The 20344-nt window shown below is 39.5% G+C and overlaps 2 protein-coding genes across 3 annotated transcripts in view; one reads left to right on the top strand and one right to left on the bottom strand.

Annotated features, from left to right (window-relative positions):
• Positions 1-535: 535 nt before the first annotated feature.
• Positions 536-15589, bottom strand: gpnmb (glycoprotein (transmembrane) nmb). Of its 2 annotated transcripts, none has more exons than XM_088329532.1 (12): positions 15382-15589; positions 13477-13632; positions 12037-12201; positions 10861-11034; positions 9303-9464; positions 8915-9232; positions 5579-5620; positions 5290-5517; positions 3681-3786; positions 3175-3395; positions 2333-2423; positions 536-899 (listed from the first exon to the last, which is right to left on the bottom strand). In XM_088329532.1, exons 1-12 carry the CDS (start codon positions 15587-15589, stop codon positions 746-748), a joined length of 2025 nt encoding a protein of 674 aa, XP_088185658.1. In that variant the 3' UTR covers positions 536-745. The 2 variants fall into 2 exon arrangements, with proteins under 2 accessions (XP_088185658.1, XP_088185659.1); XM_088329533.1 differs by having other exon boundaries at positions 12058-12201.
• Positions 803-20344, top strand: part of LOC148371451 (polypeptide N-acetylgalactosaminyltransferase 15-like) — a 33151-nt gene continuing 13609 nt past the window's right edge. The window contains exons 1-2 of the mRNA XM_088329535.1: positions 803-939; positions 18472-18542. The gene's annotated coding sequence lies outside the window, so the exon portion shown is untranslated. The remainder of the gene's footprint in view (positions 940-18471; positions 18543-20344) is intronic.

Raw genomic sequence — 20344 nt, 5'->3', positions numbered from 1 at the left:
ACGGTATATTTAATTGGTATTGCACCAAGTATGATTCTACTCTCAATTTTGGAGTTGATAACACCCCCCCCCCCCCCCCCCCTAGTTATGTAGGACATAATATTGTCACACAATCCGCTGCCCATCAATGCTGAGGTCCGGCTCATCTTTGAAGAGAAAGACGACGCTTTACACCCAAAAAAATCGAGGGCAACCAGATGATGGAGTCGGAACAAGAGGCTTTTGCTAATGATGGTACTGGCTTCCATGGTTATCAGTTTCATGCGAACCCAAAAAACAGTCTGGAGAGGGATTGGTGCCCCCAGGCTGTGCTTGCTTAAGACACCAAAGGTAGTGGGGACCCTAGATGGTTAAAGCATCCGTGAACTGAATTTAATGTATAACGGATGGCTATTTTTGCAAAACATAGACCCATGAAAGGAACATATGTTCAAATTGTAAAAGTAAACTGAAAGATGTTTTGCCACCAAGTGAGCCTAGATTGCAACAATAAATGTGTGGACCTGAGAATCAAATAAAAGCTGCTAGACACTGGTTTGTTAGTTAAAACCTTTATTCCAGCTTGTGATCTTTAATGACTAACTCAAGCGTGGCTCCTCCAGTTTGTTAGACACCCTTTAAACAACGTGTAATGCATTCCTCCAAAAATGATTACATAGGGTAGTATCAGTCAATGGATTAAAAATAAGAGAATCTTTTCTATTTAATGACGTCTGATCCCTGCCTGTTGATTTACTATTGTAAATTAAAGAGGATTCCTCTCTGTCAGGAGATAGTGGCGCTCCTCGTTGGTGGGAAACAGCGCCTCTCTCAGGCGAGTCACTTGTCTTGCAGCTCCAGCGCGCCCGCCACTGTCTTCCAGGGGCGACCTACGGATGGGCCGGTACACCTTGTAGCGTCTGGAAACCGACAAAAATGAGTAGAGTCGACAAGTACCCGGTACATTATTTATTTTGAAATTTTGGTAAATATTTTCGAAATGTGTTCTTTTTAAAATAGTTAGGGAAACGGGAGTCGCTTAATCAAGTGAGGCCACGGTAAAGTTTTCAAAACATTTTTCCCAATTAATATATTGATTAGAGAAGTTGATAATGTTATTTTCATTTTATGTTTCGATTTTATTTCAATTCAAGCTCTATTTGCAGTTAAACTTAAACGTGTAATTCATTCGAATGTTGTCTTTGCTAGCTTGAGCCACATTAGCTTGGCAGCTGACAAACGAAACCAAAATAACCCGCTAAGTTTATGTAAAGTATATGTATGCAAATGACCTGATTGATTTTTAAGTATGGTAACATTACTTTAACCAACTGATTGTTTGGATTACCTGTGGTACCTGTGGCAGCAAGATGCCGGACAATCATGTTAGCTCACTAAAGGTGAATTTTATGCTATAGAAGAAAAAAATTCTCGACCCAGGGACATTTAAAAATGCTTGTTTGGATAACAGTTCGTGTACTTTTGCTTAATAATCGAATTATTTTTTTTAAATGAATCTCTGCGAGTCACTAAATACTCAGCAGTGTTTCCCACCAATGAACGAGTCTGGTGGTCCGCCAAAGTCTCGTTAGCCTCAGGAACAGACTGCAAGGAGAAAACTTTGCTGCCTGCCTGAGAGTCTCCATAAATGGACCAAGCCCTGAAGTGTTTAATTTTGGAAGAGCTATGGAAATTTTCTTTACAAAGCCAAGAAAAATTTAATTTACAATGGCAGGGTGCAGAGTGTGTCAGTAGTAAGTGAATGAACAATGGACTGAATGAGCGTGCGAATGAATTAATGACTTCGTGTCATGGCTTTTTCATTTAAGATTAAATTTGAAATATTCCCGATATGCCTGTGTGTGCTCTTAAGGATGATACCAACCTGTTATGTTCATATACAGCAATTTATATTACATTCACTCGTCTCAAAATGCCCTAAAGAGATACACCAGGCTTCAAAATGTACACACACAACCTACCCCGAGGGTCAGATACCCTCCCACGCCAGTCTCCTAAAATCCCATGGGAAACACTGTACTGTGTCCCTTTAAAAATAAAAATACAGATTGATTACCCCCCCATACTTCCCCCCACACACATTAAACTGTTACAAAAGCTATACAAAAAAACTATTGTCGAATTTTGACATTTCACTCCTTTGATTTTAATAAATTTTCACACTCACAATTCCCATGACCTTTATAAGTTGGCATGTTAATAAAAAGTTTGCTTTTGTAAACAAAACAAAAAATGTCATTTAAAGAAAGACTAAACTAAATCTCTTACTGCTATTTGAATGTTTCATTAATTCAATTCTACACACTTTTTTTGTGTCTGCTTGATGACTTACCTGTAAGCAAGACATGCAATCAACCCAAACAACGCTACCAGTACAGCGCTTGTAGAGAGGATCACCTCAGCAGCATGAGAGATTTTCGATTCTGAGTGAGAAAAACATTTCAGGTAACAAACCAGCACACCCCTGTAACGCAGGCATGTCAATCATACGGTCGGCGGGTTGGAACCGGCCCGTTGCATGATTTAATCTGGCTTGCCATAAATCTCAGAGTATGTAAAAAAAAAAAAAGAAGTGAGTTCCTAGGTCATTTCTATTAATAGTCATGATTCTGTAAAATGCAATAAATGCAACCCAAATGCTCTCTCCGGCCGCTAGTGTGTTAACAAAAGTTGACGTCTAACCTGCAGACTGAACGAGTTAATACCAGGAAATCGACATTTGCATTTTGCAACGTGATGAGTCCATCTACAAATATGACGCAGACTTTAAACCCTGCTGTTGCATACCTGTTAATCAAACTCTATGCAACTGACAGGTGGGATGTGGAGAATGTACTCCTTGCTTTAGTAGGACTGGCTTCCCTTTATTTTTCAAACTAGTAGGGCAATTAAGGCAAAGATAATTTTCTCCATAGCTCCCGCTTAAGTTTGCTTTGCATAGCAAGGTGTGTTTGTTCTGGTGTAAAACCGACTTCACTCAACTGTTGAAAAAACAGTTAACGCACACAGTATCAAATGATAATGAATAAATGTGTTACACTTAGAATAGGTCCCTTGTCATCCGTAATTACTGTATAATGTAGGGTAGGCTACTATAGTAGGCTGAATGATAAAGCATAATACTGCAAAACAAAGGTAAAGATCTCGAGTTGACATCCCTGCCTCGTCACTCACCAGGGTTCTCTTGGGACTTGTTGATGGTGACTGTGGTGCTGGTCAAGGTGAGGCTGCGGGAGTCCTCTAAGGTGATGTTGACGCAATAAATTCCCGGTTGTGGGAAAGTTCTCCTCAGGCTCACCTCGCACTTTGCGGAAGGAGGGACGTCATTGCACGTGATGCTGTGCACCCAAGTGCACGTGGGGTCGGACACAATGGTGCACACCGAGGTGGGCACGCTAAAGATCAAATGATTTACTAGTAAGACTTGTATTAGTAGATCACATAGTAGTCAAGTCAAATCATGTTTATTAGTGACACCCTTAATCACAAAAAGTATCAAAGGGCTCTACAGACTACCATGACACCATCCCTTGATGTGTAGGAAAACAGTGTTTTCTTAGCCTTTTGATAATGTTTGAAATAACATTTCTGAAAGATGAAATGCCAACCACCCATATTGTGATTCTGTTTTGTACCACTAGAGAGAGCTAGTAGTTTTTGTGGAAAAGCAAAGTACATACCTGCCGATGCATTTCACCAAGAAGCTGATGTCAGTCTTGGTTACTCTTGCAGCCAACACGTCAACAATGCGATTGTCGGCCTTGCTCGTTAGCGAATGCTTGGGCTCTGTAAAAAGAAAATAAACGTTCCATAGGGAAATCATATGAACATTGCATTTGATTATCTACTCAGGTGCAAGAGGGCTATCAGGGTAATCTTGTGATTGTAGAACTGTTTTTGATTCTAGTACACAGTACAGAGACATCCAAACGGAATTATTTTAATAAATACAAACATCTTTAATGTCTCAAGCATAGGGCGCATCGTGTTAAAAGGCGGATTCTCCGTAGCTGGTTCTATTTCTGTATTTACCACTACCATACCCTCTGCTGCAGTTGCCTTACAACACAAACAAGCATACAAGTGTGGCTATTTGAAATTACATTGGAAGCAAAATTAGGTTTGGTTGTGGTTTATTTAAGTATACACACAGATAAAAACTGGTGGTTGGAGTTGGTTTTTCAGCTTCTTCCACTTGTGAACGATCGATTAATTTTTCTTTCATTCCCTCGTGGCCGCTTGATTTCCATGTTCTTCTGCGTAGCGTAGAAATCAACACGCTATTGTGGACGAAAACACGGAAACACTCCGGTAGAACAATAACTTTGAAATTGCTAAATACGCCACATCCGTGAGTACTTCCGCAAAGAATAGACTCATTGCTTGTGACGTTATATGTCCTGCACATGCGGGACAACTGAGGCGTTCACACGGAGGACGCATAGGATTCACAGGAGATGGGATACAACTCGCATTTAGTCGGAAATGTGAACGTTCTTACAAAAACAACAGATTTCACCCAAAAATGGGATTTAAGCATTAAGTTTGCTCTGAAGTGTGAACTCAGCCTTATATAGACGCCCACACTTCACCTTTCAGCACCCTCGTGGTGTCCTCAGCTACATCCACCGCCTTACATAACACACAGGGCTCACCACTGGATAGGGCGCACCGCTGTCATGATTACTGATGCAGGCCACCTGAGTCTGCTCCGTTGGCGCCAACAGCCACGGACGCTGATTGGCTGCTTCCTCTTTTTTAAACCCCCGCCTTCCTGACAACACTCGTCGGATCGTTTGTGAACCTACGCTACACGTTAGGCAAACTTTTTGACTCCTGACTCTATCCTGCCCTGTTGTTCTGTCTGATTCCCGTTGCCGACCTTTTTTCTGGACCCATTTATGTTTTTGCTCCTCCGTCCCGGCCATCGACCAGTTTTTCCTCGCTCTCAACATTGCCTGCGCTCGACACGAAAGTGCCACTTCTGTGTTCCCAGCGATCTGCTACCTGTGACCGACGATCCCCGGATAGTGGGTGCAAGTCCTTTCCTCCTAAATGAAAACTGAGTAAAACAAACGCAATTGGATCCTGTCTCCATTCCTGGTGCGTGACAACCGCACAATTTGAAGAAAATCAGAGACTTTTATGTCCGCCTTATGGTTGTGAAAACAAGGTACATTGGTAAAATGTTAACACTGCAATTAAAAATAACCAGAATTGGATTAAGCCCACTCTAGTTTTCTCACTATCTTTCAGCTTTCAGGCAACACCCATGAATGGGATACCCACCAATGATGCTGATGTTCCCCACAAAGATGCCATGCACGTAGCGGAAACATTCGGCGCCCTCAATCGGACGCTTGTGGAGCGTAGCAGGCATGGTCGTCCCCCAAGTAGGCCCCAGGGTTGGCTCTCGGGTTTGCTCCCGGGTTGCACCAGAGACATCAGACGGGAGCGCCTCTGTGGTAGGCAGCCCCGTCGACATATTTACCAGAGACGAGCTGGATGTGTAGATGGCTGCGGGAAGCGGTAGCATGAAACGTAGCAACGCAAATTAACATTGGCAATTTTAACTCACCTCGTGTGGTTGGCGTCATAGCCGGGGAAATGGTGGGACGCTCTAGGAGGAAGTAGAAATGACTGCTTAGGGAGATTATAAAACCTTGTACACACATGATACCAACCGCGTGCAACCAAAGTGCTGGGCACATCGAAAAACTGCAATCTGCTGAGTCTATTCAACCCTAGTTCTGATAATTAATCTGGTAATAACATAGTAACCACATTGTAGGAACTTATTCAAGTATTGACATTTTTGACAGATACTAGCTCTATGGTATGTTTATTAGTGCAAAGATTACGTATCAGTTATGGACATTTACGATGGGCCATGCAAATTTTTTTTTCCAGTGTTAAATTGTAAATGGAACAACTTTCTGCAACTGAATAATAGGGTCATTTTTACCCAGCACCTATTTGGGGAGAAAATTGTCTCAAAATTAATTACGCACATATTGTTCAAAAGCACAAATTTCGAATTTACTCAAGATCTATCATATATCTTGATAAATGCACACACAAGATTACAAATCAAAGATGTATTTGTTGTCATGATCCGGCGCCTGCAATCCCTCCCCTTCTCCAAGGGATTGCAGCATCACTCCATTGTTCTATTCCCTGTCCCCGGGTGCTCCCAATCATCATTAGGCACCCTCTACTATGAATTTACTGGTTTCCCACTCTACGTTGCTGATTGGTCATAGTACCCTGCTCGAATACTCCATTGCCAAGACAAGATCCTCATCCCAAGACCTTTTTCACCAGGTATTTTGTTCAAGATAATCCCAAATCTTCTTTTCAAAACTTTCACCACCCAGATACTACTTTTTTCTCTTAAGTTTTCTCTCCTCCATTCCACTCTCCCTTCTCATTATTGAGTCTTATTTTTGTTATTGAATAAAGACAACCCCCTATCTCCCTATTGGGAGTTTATCACATTCCCATTTCCCCCTTGTGTCCAGCATTTGGGTCTTTTCGACAATGCGTGACATTTCTGGATCTGCAGAATACCTGGTAAACACAATATTTTTCTCTTTTAATAGTACAGGAAAAACTTGAATATTGGGCTTACAAGTGCATAAAGGATCACAAAAGACCTTTTTTAAATTAGTCTCAGAATGTGTAGTGTTTCTCCCCACAACATGTAGATTGGTTCCAATATATTCCATGCGCCATGATCTCCATAAATTAATTTTCAAAGTGGACAATTTGGCCTCATATTCTGTAAAGCTGTGGCGTCACGGCAAGACTGTGAGGACTCAAAACAATGGCGCTGGTTCAATATTAGACGGCGATTGTAATAATCAGTGATTGCATAGCACTCATTTCAGCTTGGAGTAATTGTATCTTTAATTACTGTGTCAGTGGGGAACTTTAGCCTGTTTTGTCCGAGTTGCGTGCGTTGATCATCAAAAGCTGCTTGGAGTAAGTTTACCTGCCCTCATGTAGAGTGTACATTACTTTTTCCCTTTGCTTCCTTTTAGGTATGTGATTGGGGATTTTCCTTTTGTGTATTTCACAGCGTGTCTCGCGATTACCGTAAATTCCGGACTATAAGCCGCTACTTTTTTCCCAAACTTTCAACCCTGCGGCTTATTCAGTGATGCGGCCAATTTATGTAATTTTTCTAACGACCGCCAGCGGCGCTCGAGTACCAAAGGTAAGATTTAGACTGCAACTTCTTAGCTTATGCACAAATTAAATTAGCGTAGACATATCCTCATCATGCAAATTGAAAAAAGAGACGCACATGACGCATCTTTCAAGCTAAACGCAATCGAGCAGTCAGATATAGAAAGAAACAGAGATACCGTACATAAACTTTACTTTGCGAGCGTGATGCTAGCGTGCTTTTGAATAAGGGAGCGTAGGCGACATCTATATGTCAAAGTCTCTTTCCCATACTGAAGGAAAGCGACTTTGGTGACGTCAGTTATAAGGAGGGAGATGAGGACGGCTTACCGTGCTTATTACAAGCACGGTGTGTTTTTTTAACAGAACTGTTTACTGTGTTTTGAGCGTGTTCCTAGTAGCGTTTTGCTACCCTTCACAGGCACGGTTTAGGATGAAAATTATAATATTATTATTAAAGCTTTGAAAACTCTCTCGGTGTACCGTCTTTCTTTGTAAATATGTGTAACCATGTATAATATGTATTTGCAACGGTATATTTTTGTAATGTATTTATTTTAGAAACTTATTCTGTACGTTTTGTACGGGCAAATGAGAAAGAAGGGGCAGGGCAAACGCGGGCTGACGGGAAGTGGAGTAAAGGTGAGACGTGTTTGTGGACGCGGCCGACAATAGTGGATATATATTTTTCCCACCCTTACCTTTGGAAATATACAATTTTTTCCTTGGATTACTTTCAACGAGCACCTGGACTCTGCAGGTCTGCATTAAATTTTAAGTACCGGCATCATTTCCGTTCATTTTGCCAACTGTGTTTATTGGACTTTGTTGGGTACGGGCTAATTTCGTGTTTGTATCACGTTTTTTCAATGTAGGCGCATGCGGCTAATATACAGGTGAGGTTTGTGTATGTACAAAATCGGTTTTCCTCCCGAAATGCAGTGGGTGCGGCTTATAATCAGGTGCGCTCTATAGTCCGGAATTTACGGTAATACATTATTGTTCAGATAGCTCCCTGTTAGCGTGCGGGCTCACAAAAGCTTTTAGTTTGGTCTAGGTTAGCCCCGTTAGCAGCTAGCTGGCTTGCCTGCCGCGCTCATTTCTTTTCTCCCGGTTGGGTTCCTGTTTGTTGTCGTCGTAGTTTTTTGTTGTTGCCTCCCTGTTATCCTGGCTGCCGACTGCATGCTTTTAGTCAGCCAGCCTTCCACTTCTTTCTGCTAATAAGTCTTAGTTATCCATTAGTAGCAGCCAGCTAGCCTGCCGTGATCATTTGGTATATTTACAGCTGGGTTTGTGTTTGTTGTGGTGGTAGTTTTTGTTGTTGTTGGCTCCCCGTTATCCTGGCTGCCTACTGCATGGTTTTGGTTGGCCAGCCTCTCGTTTTTTCCACTGAAACACTAAAAACATTTTTGATTAATTAACATGTAAACCAATATGATGTCTTGCTTGCTAGGGCTCTGGTGTGCTTCATATGATGTCACAGCTCATGAAGTAAAAGATGAGATAGACTGTCTTAAAAATGCATCTTCTCCAAAAATACTTGGAATACTATATACCAATAAAATGTACTGTATACAGATTTTATGCATAAAATATGTACTATTTTCTCACATTTTGTATTATTAATAATTATGGTATCCCTCTAACAAGTGCTTAAATTTGGCCATGTAAAAGGTGGACGAACCCTGCAGCAGTTGTTAGTAGGACTTGTTTTCGGGCTTACCGGTCAGCGGAGGTGATTTAGTTGGCCCGGTGGTGGCCGATGTAGGCAGGCACTCGGCCGGAAATGCGGCTTCCACCACAAGCTTGACGCTCACGTTTCCGGCCACGCTGTACGCGTGTGCTGTCACCTCACGGTGGGTCACCACTTGGTTGCCGTCCCGGAAGTCCCAAAGGTAGTCCAAGGCCGCAGCCGTTTTCAGGTAGCCGCTCGGATCGTGAAGGCGCACCTGGAAGATCACGTCCTCACCTCGGAAGAAAACGTCGGCCGACTGGTTGACGGCGGACTTATGAGAAATGTCCACTGTCACCGGGATCATATCTTAACACAAACGACATTTAGTGATGTATCTCGCCTGAGCATGAAACTTGGAGGAAGCGTAATGTGGTACCGGTGATGTAGAAAACGGTGTTGTCGGTACTTAGAGGGCTGTACTTCCTACGCTCACGTTTACGGTACACCATGACCTCCATGACTTCTGCTCCTAGCGGTATGCTTGATGTATTTAGGGTCAGACTGGAAGCGTGGCCGTCGCATGTTTCGAAATATTGCCCTGGATTTAGAGAAAACAAATCAAAATTTCACTAAATAATCAAAACCCAGTTTTTAATAGTACAGAATAAAAGAAGTTTTTACTGTCATTGATATTATGAAGAACTCTTCTCATCCCTGTTACTGATCTCTTAAGACAAGGACAAACAGGCTCAGAAATATTTTTTCCCCCAGGGTTATCACCACCCTAAACAACCACACAAAACTGTCAAAATGTATATCTTGCGACTTTTTGCAGTAAATTTCATCGCACTATTGTTATGACCTAGGCCAGATTCTAAGCCCTACATTAGAGCTCTCCAACCTTTTCAAGCTAGGAGCTACGTTTTGTTACAATTAGCGAAAACGCCACCCATTTTAATAAGCTTCTCTAAAATAACATGTTCTCACTATGTGGTTACTATGTTATTACCAGGTTAACTATTGGAAGTAGGGTTGAATAGACTCAGCACTGTTGCGCTATTTTCAGGACATGTCCACAGGCACCTCAGATGTCCATTGGGGCCACCTCTTAGGAAACCCATGCTCTACTTTGTAAATATTTTTGTCTATTTATCCTTACAGTGTTTTATCTTATTTTTCTCTTTAAAAACTTTATTGCATGTTTACCCTGAAGTGCCATGTCTAATCCCTTTGCATATGTTTTCCAACGTTGATATCAATGACAGCGAAGACGATTTTAATTAATTAAGATTGTAGTAAACATTTGCATTGAAACAAGATATGGCGCACCAGGAAAAACAGTGTAAACACTTAATAAATATTGAAAGGAGAAAAATGAAAAAAATATTTACAGTAGTGCTTGGTGACTGGCCCAAGTTTTGAGTGTAATAAACTTTTTGTAATAATAGTGCAATGAAAAGAAGTGCTATTGCATTTATCAGTAAACCCATTTTCCAATGAAACTGGCAAGATATATATTTTTCACCGTCCTATGCACTTGTTTAGGGCGTTGATCGCCCTAGGGAAGAAACTGTCTCCACCACGGACATTTTAAAATCTCAATATTATCTGTGGTCTTGATTCACAGGCATGTCGGTACTCAGGAGTTAACAGAGCTGCTGCTGTTCACTCAGCTCTAATGGTATTCTTTTTGATTCAGTAGCTCCGCCCACAGTTGCTTATCTAATCAGAAGGCGTGTGAGACAGAAGCAGAAAAGAGGGAGAGAAGGGCTCTACTGTATCTGAGCCTAAATAATTGTCCTGTCAAAAAAAAAAAAAAAAAGCCAAATACCGATATAGCAAATATCAGTGCAGATAAGCAGCCTGCTCGATAATCGGTCGACCTGGAACTCTGTATGCTATTCCTATCCACTGCCGTGCTCCGAGCATACCACACCGTGACAAATAATAATAGGTTTGTCAAAAAGAGTTTGAGTGATTTTGGAGCGTCTCACCCATTGTGTGCCACACATAGACATAGTTCTTGTGCCTCCAATCGTTGCTTTGCGGGAAGGGCTTGCCGTCAGGGAACACGTTGCATTTAGTCGCGTCCGCACATTTGGCGAAGCCGTAATCGTCCATCCAGGACGTCCAATTGTACACGTAGCCTGAGCGCACTTGTCCATTCGCTGCAACAAAGAAGGATGATTTATGACTGTTCAGTTTAAAGTTTAATAGACACTCAAAGTAAGGAGAGAAGACATTTATGGATTTTAATCTTGCAAGAACAGGGAAGCGTGCCTTCAGATAAGAAATTTCAACCTGTTCTAAAGGCTCTCCTCTGAGCCATTTATTTTGATTAAATCTCACAGGTTACAAAAGCAGATCTGCTCGTAAGGGTGTGTCTATCAAAAAAACTGCACCATGATTGGTTAAGGGTCAAAACAATACACAACCACGTGCAATAATAGTCAAAAATGACAAACTAACCTTCTATGCAATCTCATTTGCAGGCGTGAAATATTAAAAACAGAATAAACTTATCAATAACTTATTTGATCATTTTTAAAAAATTGTTGATGAAAACGTAGCTTTGTTTCTTTTATTTTAAAACGGCACATTAGTGGAAACTGCTACTTTTTATATATAAATAAATACATGTTTTACCATTTTGCCGACTAGAATGGCATTTTAAAATAAAATAAAATAAAATCAAGCCAAAATGATCTTCCTTCAAAGTTATATACCCCCTAAAAGTTGTCATTATGTGAAATTATAATGTTTGAAAAAAATATTATTCTTTGACCTATGAAATGCAACTGACATCAAAGAAATGCATTAATCTTTATTGAACACTTTATTTAATTAGTATTGCGTTAATTACATTGTGATGATATGTCACCCAGGAGTCTCCAAACAGCAAATAATCTGATGATTTATTAGTTGAAGATTAATTGTTTTTGCAACTCTAGTTTGAATGATGAAACATTCTCATTTAAATCATAATGTTCAATTACCATTCAGTGGCAACTTCTGTTATAATCTAAGATTATTTTGGTTTTGAAAGGAAAGCATCGTTTCAAGGATTCCTGATCTTTTTTGGACAATAATCAGCTCTCATGAACATATTTTCATAAAATTAAAAGTTCTTAAGGTTTATAAAGGCCAGGTGTGGCCATTTTTGGCAGCACCTGAGGCCTCTATCGCCGTACCGTCGTCACAGTGCTCATCCCACACAAGTTCCCCGCTAGCGTCCTCCTTTTGGCACGGGGGAAACTCCAGCTTGGCCGTGAAGGAGACCAGGGAACCGTTCAGTGCCGGACTGTCGCTGGTCAGGCGCACAGTGGGTTTACCTCCTAAGGAATACACGTTTTATATATATATATATATTTATATATATCTATATATACAGTAGATACAATGTGTGTGTGTCTCTCTCTCTCTCTCTCTCTCTATATATATATATATATATATATATATATACACAGTATATATATTTACCACAGTGTTACCCATAGAATTTTGTGAGACCATGGAGGTCTTGGGGTATGGTCTCTCGAAAGAAAATATTTTACGTTTTAAATTCAAACACATCAATCTTGTGCAGACCAAAAATCAAGAATTTAGATTGTTGATGAAGTTGAACATTTTTTAAACTACTGTATCATAAATACACTAATTATGAAAGGCAACGCCACAGCAAACAAGTCACACCCACAAAGCATGGTGAACGGGACAGGATTACATGCAAAAAAATAACTGCTCGTCATCTCATGAGAGCAGTGCTTTTCAATTATTTTCTGTCAATGAAAAGTTCCCTGAACCACACTGCATTAGAGTAAGAAGGGTTTCGTATCAGCAAAGAAAAGCGGCCGAATCACCGATATGATTTTTAAATGTTTTTAAGTGTGATACTCTTATTGGTGATGTGGTAAATCACTGTGTTAGATATCAGTACTGCTGATTTTGTGATTGCTGCTATGACAGGATGCTGGTTCTTCTTCAATGGCATACAGGAGGTTATTGTAACCCGCAACTTATGAGCTAAAGTTAGGGCCCGTGTCCACCAAAGTGTGTTCCTTCTCTGTGCTAATGTTCTAAATCCTTGCAGTGGTTGCACCAGGTTTTTAATGCACTGTTGAAAACCCCAGCAGTGCGACAAGGCGTTGGGCAGGTTTTCTGTGCGCTAAACTTTTTTATCTGGTCGTCAAGTGTTAAAAAATGTACGACTTGGCAAAAATGTAATGCTTGTCCGTGTCACATTTTACCCAGCCGTCTAATAACAGTTTTGACATGGCGGGACAAACATCCAGTGAGAGACAACCAGTAAGAGGGCGTGCTTTAGTACTGTCGAGGGGCTATTGAACAAAGATTTCTTGTGACTGACACAAATCCATACCACAAGTACACACCATGACGTTTACAATCATTTATATAATTAGGAATCTAAAAGTAAGTTTGATAAACTTTCCATATATATACCGGTAGATTTATATATAATAATAATAAAGGTTTATGAGACTCTGGCGGGACAAATTAAACCTGGGCAGCCCGCCAGGAACTAATTGGATCTAACTATGATAAGGAAAACACTGTGCCAAAATGTAAAGTATGCTGGGACTTGAACTCACCTGGTCTGCGCATGAGCTCTTTAGGCTTGGGTTTCATGGGTGGGTAGAGATAGTCGTCCCAGGGAATGGTGTCAGGGTTCCAGCCTGGGATGGGCGGGATTGGGAAAGGAGACTTTCCCAATGGACTGTGCTTGTGGGGGAACATGTCAGCATATGCTATCGGATTTAAAAAAAAAAAAAGAAGAAAGAAATTTTGTAAATGCACCATTTTAAAATTGAATATATTTACAGTATATAATGTATATATGTACAGGTTTTTTTTAAATTAAAAGTAGTTGAGGTGTCCTTAAGAAGTGATTTTACCCATTATGTGTTAACAATGCCCAAAGGAGTTCAAAAAGCCCTTATAATTTTTTTCCCACAGCACCCATCTGCTTTGATCTTTTAGCAAAGCCGTTGGGGCCGCGGAACACATTAGGTAAAAAGAAAAGGGTGGGTTGGGGAAGGACTTTATGCTTGTCACTGCAGTTTTTTGTTAGTGTAGCATAATAATTGGTAAAAGTATATAAAGGTTTCAAATACAGTCAAAAGGCCACATGAAATCCCCCAAAAGATGAAAAAAGACTTTATTTGAGCTCAGAGAGTAATAAAGTTTGACATTTTGGAACTGCATCTTTTAATAATAATAATAAAATACATAGATGTAATGTCCTTTATAGAAATCTAAAAGCTACTTGATATTTTCTAAATCAAAATGTAGCTAAGATTAAAACGCATTAAGTACTCCTTTGTTATTACTAAACATTAAAGAACATTTTTGCATTTTAATTTTAAGTAGTTTACCAGGAAATCTATTATATGGCACTAATTATTGTATAAATCAATTGACATTTAATTGACTATTTTTACTACTTTATTGCATTACGGCTGCAATCAGTTTAATATTCCAATAATATGCTGATTAATCCACAAAATTGCATTTTAATTTTAAGACAGAACATAATTATGATTTATAATTTTAAAAATCACAAAATTATTACTGTTCTGGTATATAGGGTTATTTTTAACAAATGACTCAATATTTTTTTTATTTTCAAGGATGTATAAAAACAAAAGGAAGAAAAACAACCTCATCTCATCTCATCTCATTAGCTACATCGCTTATCCTGAGTAGGGTCGCGGGGTGCTGGAGCCCATTACAGCAATCATCGGGCAGTGGGCAGGGGACACCCTGAACTGGTTGCCAGCCAATCGCAGGGCACACGGGGACAGACAACTCACTCGCTCATTTACACTTAGGGACAATTTGGACCGATCAATTCACCTGAAATGCATGTTTTTGGAATGTGGGAGGAAACCGGAGTGCCCGGGGGAAACCCACGCAAGCACGGGGAGAACATACAAACTCCGCACAGGAAGTTTGGAGCTGGATTTGAACCTACGCAGGAGGTTCCCAAGACATGAACTGTGCCGCACATGCGCTAACCACTGCGCTGCCATGCTGCCCAAGAAAGACAATTTAACTTTTAAACTAAAATAAACTATAGATTTGTTTTGACGTGTGCAAAATGATAAATGGGTTTGCCATCTGGAATATGGAAATCAAAATTTGCAAATATATGAAGATTTTTAATGTAAAATGTAACGATTAATTGAACTAGGACCTATAGATGGCGATTAACCGCTGAATTGTTAAACCTCTACTTCCCATTCTTAAGAACCATAAATAATGTCAATATTTGTAGTCTATTTTTTCCATATTTTTTAAGGTCAATGGGTGCACTGTCAATTGTTTTCAGTAGAGACTCTGCTAATGAAGCTCATGAGACTTTAAGCTGATGACTGTGAGTAATATTGCAAATATTTCATGTATTTATACTAGAACGCCACAAATAATTAAGGTAGTATTACAATATTGATATAGAAAAGGTTTTATGTGTCTCGCTGACAAATCAAACATCTTACTTTTGCGTCCATCAGCTTGGTTAACAAAAAGGATGCATGCTAGAGGAAAAATATATTTGAAAACTCCCATTTTTTCTAAAAAGAAGCAAAGTAGTCCCTGTGTGGTTTTATGAGCTCCTCCGAGATGTCCTCCTGTTCCTCTCCCCACAGCCGTTTGCGTTTTTGTGGGTTTGCGCACGATAATTGAATATGTTGCCGGTGAGCACATCAGCATGTGACGTGGAATAACGAGACGCATCTCATCCCTCATTAGAAAGTGCGCGAGGGCCGGGAAGTCACAAGGGCCGGCTCCATCCTCTTCCTCTTTTCTTCTGTCCACTTCTAAAAAATTTAGCAGAAGCTGCGCCTCCTCCATCGTGATTTCCATCATACTCGCCACTGTCACTCTTCACGAGGTCTTGTTTGCCCAAAATCATATTCATCTCAAAGTTCAAAGTATTTTTTCCAGAAACAGTACAGCGATCAACTCTTTAGTATTCCTAAGTAGTAATCCCTGTTTTTTTACGGGGTTGCGTTCCAAGAAGGTCATGCAATAGTCAAACCCTAATGAATTCTTTAAATGGAATCTCATTAAAAATTTAGGTTTACTGTTGAGACATTTTGTGATAAAATTATAGGGGTGGGCGTAGCTATGCACACAGCCCAGCAGCATCTGCACCGAAGGTAAATTCATAAGTATCCCTGTTTACAGTATTATGGGACATTTTTACAAAATAACTTTTGCACGTTGTTTTTAAACCGTTTTTTATGAAAAAAAAATGAAGGTCAAAAGGAGCCTCAATAATCTTAAGTAATTGTGGGAGGGAGACAAGTTTAAAGTGGTATATTTGTTGATATGGGACACAGGATCTTGCATTATTATTTTTTCATAAAATTCATTAAGTCATCTAACATTGCACAGTGGAATTAAAATGCACCGAAAAATAAGATTTTGTCTGGAGAGCTGTTCTGTTAAAATATATGGTATGGTTGTTTCAAAAAAAGAAATCCAAATAATTTGATATAATGGTTCCCGAGTTGTAGAGAAGGAAACGGCTACTGTATCTATCTTCATTGGAAAATGTGTAGAATGTTTTATGTTTGTCCTACAGAAACAATATACTATTTCATTATCAAACATTTTTGAGAAAGTGCCCAGGGAGCCTCTAGGGCAGGGGTGTCAAACTCATTTTAACCCGGGGGCCACATGATAGAACAAACATTCTGTCGGGTGCCGGACTAGTAGATTGAAGAGAAAGAAAAAGAGTTAAAGAAAGGGAGGGAAAAGGAGAGAGGGCGGGACAAAGGAAGAAAAAGAAAGAGAGGGAAAAAGCGTGAGAGACAAAAGATAAAAAGTCGTGAGAGAGGGGGAAAAGAAAGAGAGGGGAAGAAAGAAATCCAAAGAGAAATAGAAAGAGAGAAGAGAAAAGAAAGCGCAAAGGGTAGGAAGAGAGAAAGAGAAAAAAGGACAAAAGGAAGTTAGAGCAAAAGAGGTTAACGGACACAGAGAGAGAAAGAGACAAAGAGCAACAAAGGAAGAGAAAAAGTGACACAGAGAGTGAAAGAGACAGAGTGGGAGAAAAGGGGTGGAAGAGAGAGAGAGAGAGAGAGAAATAAATAAATACAAGTACAGTGTCTTTGTGAGAGGCACCTGGCTTTGGTAACATCAAGTTGACATATTTCAACTTGCAGTTTTTCCCTTGCGCTTCTCTGAGTGTTGTCTCGTGTGTCGGGTTCAATCCCTTAGCGGGCCTGATCTGGCCCGCGCACCGCCTGTTTGACACCTGTGCTCTAGGGAGTGCCAAAGAGACACATGTGGCTCCAAGGCAATTTTAGTGGGTAGAGAACTTTGTTGGCAATGAAATGAAATGATCTGCATTTACGTATATAGCGCTTATTAAGTCAAGACTTCCCAAAGCGCTTTACAGTGTGCTTCACATTTTCCCAATAGCGGCCTTGCAGTCATGTAAGGCGCTAACCTGCTCATTGGGGGCATTAGGGGTTCAATGTCTTACCCAAGGACACTTCGACATGTAACACGGAGGAGCCGGGATTTTTTTGTGTTTTCTAGTTGTTTCTTAACCTTTTTTCACTAATTCACCCTTCGTCAAATATTTTGTTTTAATAAATCAATTGGAAAATATCTGCTCATTTTCCATTCTTATTTTCCTATATTTTTTTAAACTTGTTTAATCATTTCTTTTATTTCACTCTGCATTTTTATACTTGTAGTTAAAGTAGAAAAAAATCTGATTGGGCAGACAATTTTATATATTTGAGTTATTCATATATATATATATATATATATATATATATATATATACATATATATATATATATATATATATATATATTTTTTTTTTTTTTGTAGTGCCACTTATTTATCATTTTCTTGTGTTTGCGAGAAATGTATTCAAAATAAGCCAAAATAATCTGCCATACTAAATCAATTTGACTCATTTTAAAGATTATCTGTAAAACGGCACAATATTTTTGTCTAAATGTTTTTATTAAATGTGATTATTTAATTACTTGGATTGTGTTTTTGCTTATCCATTGCAGCGGAGGTTGACGCAACGCATCTTATTACCTTAAACATTTCTTGGTCAATTTTCCTTTTTCTGAGAAACCGTCTCTTAGAATTAGATTTGTAGTCAACTAGAATTCTGCTTCTTAGAACATATTCTGCAAACAAAATAGTGAAATGTATTGAAACCTGATTTTTAATACTAATTCTTGTGAAGATTCTGCTTCATTTAAGATGCAGTGTTTGATTTTTTAATGTGGAATGCTGACACATTCCTTTGCTTCTTTACTGGTAATAGGGAAAACTTGACTGCTGCATATTTTGGCCGGAGCAGACGATATATGGGAGCGTTGATTTTTTGGGGGGGGAGGGGAAGTGCGTAAGAAACTTTTTAATTTGTCCTACGAGCACATGAAACTGACCTGGGGTGACCCCCTTTTGTGAGCCTCTCATTTCGACTCTTCCCTCTCTTATTTCTCCCCTTCTCCTCCCTAGGAAAATGCTCCTGGAAAAGGCTGATTATCCCGGCGCGCAACATTACCGCACAAATGAACTCTTTGCTCATTTTTGTGTGTGTTTCTCAGACGTCTGCGCTGAAATCAAGGACGCGAAAGGAAGTGCTGCCCTGTCGTCTGATTGAAAGAGGGTAAAGAAGGTGGGCGTTGCATTACGTTTAACCCCTTAACGTCGGTAAACAAAGTCGTGTCTTCACGATGTCACCAGTCATTAAAAAAAAACATTGTGCCACATATCATTGAGAAGCTTAAACTCTCTTGGCATTCAAGAAATGTTTTTAAAATGTACTCATCATAGAAACATCACCATCAGTCTGAAACAAGAAACCCCAAAACTATAAAAAAGTAAAAGTCACCCAAAAGTCTTGTAACATACCGCTAGTTAAACGATTCCTCATAAACATGTTCTTGTTACATTCACGAAAGTCCAGTGAATCCAACTGTGTAAAAGATTTACTCCAAAACAAACGTTAATACCGACAGATTAAAAAAAAAAATCCACCTAAAAGCATTCCTGCATTGTTTGACTATCTTCGTTGTCTACGTCTGTTTGGCTCCATCACCCCCCTTTAAAAAGAAACAGACTTGTCAGATTATTTTCAATACTTTGGCTAGCCTCTGACCTACTGATTGATATCACTTCTGGCCAATTACAAGCTTTTTTACATTCCTTACCCTGAGACAAACTATATAAAATACGTCATGACCAATTCGTCTTCAAAATTCTCTAGCCAATAGCGACCGATTTAAATGTGGATTGACATATTTGTTAGCCAATGAAATTCTTGACGTAAATATGTATACATTTATGGTGGGAATTCAAATCAGACCCGAAAGTAAAAGCTAATCGTGATTTGTTTTTACACACCACTATTACGCGCAAGTGTGCACATCTATGGATTGACTTCTAAAAAAGAAGTTAAACATTTACACCACTTTCACTATGTCTAAAAATTGGCCAAAGTATAATACATGAATGCTAAGTTTTAGGCCTTCTCCAAATGGCCACTTTTGGAAACGCCAAGAACTACTATGAGTGTGAACGACAATGTTTAGTTTTTCAGATTGTGATCGAATTTGACAAGGTACCAGGTAAGACTTCAAGCTATTGTCTCACCTGGTTTCCAGCTAAGATGCCCATGCTACACTCATCTGCAGGCATTTAATTGCAAAAAGAAACCAGGCGAGAATACAAATCTATTTTTGTGTGTTCCAACTCAGATGACTTATTGTTAAGTATTAAGTAGCTGTGGGACCAAAACCTTAGTGTTCCCTTTCAAAAGAGACCTAAAGTGTTCCTATTCTACAAACTGTTCATGAACAGCATTAAATTGACTTTGGGTACATCTTGGATTAGGATTCTGGGCCAATTTGACAGCAACGGTAATGGTTTAAAGAATAATCCAATGCACAGTATTTAGTGGTTAAAATAACCCCAAAAATACCTTCAAACTTATTGTTTCGTGTTACTGTATAGACATTGGCTGATTTGCCACACCAAGTTTTCTAATGTCATTTAATTGGTGACAACAAATAGATGACAACGTATAGACTCTGCCTACGTCATCACCGGATAACCATAGGATGCGTGCGTTTTGTTGACCCAAAACAGCGGGAGGAACAGAATGAGTTTGAATGGAGAGAGAGAAAATTTGTGTGTTGAGTTGCATTTTTGATTTGATTTTGATTTGAGTTGCAATTTACAAAAACAAAAACAGCATGCCTGTTGTGTGCATGGATGCACACTTTGCAGTTTTAAAGGTGGGGTTCATGGTTTGAGGTGTCCTTAAAATTTTTAAAATTTAACATTTTCTATTTCAAATATGTGTTAACAATGCCCAACTGAGTTCAAAGAGCGTTTATATATCTGCTTACTTTTATCATTAGGCCGGAGGAATTGAGGCGGGTGTGGGGTAGGTGGAGAGTGATTTTTTTTTTTTCA

This window comes from Urocampus carinirostris, chromosome 2, assembly GCF_059441175.1.
Source record: "Urocampus carinirostris isolate Australia breed hairy pipefish chromosome 2, RoL_Ucar_1.0, whole genome shotgun sequence".
NCBI classification, from domain to species: domain Eukaryota; kingdom Metazoa; phylum Chordata; class Actinopteri; order Syngnathiformes; family Syngnathidae; genus Urocampus; species Urocampus carinirostris.
This window is presented reverse-complemented; position numbering and strand designations above follow the sequence as displayed.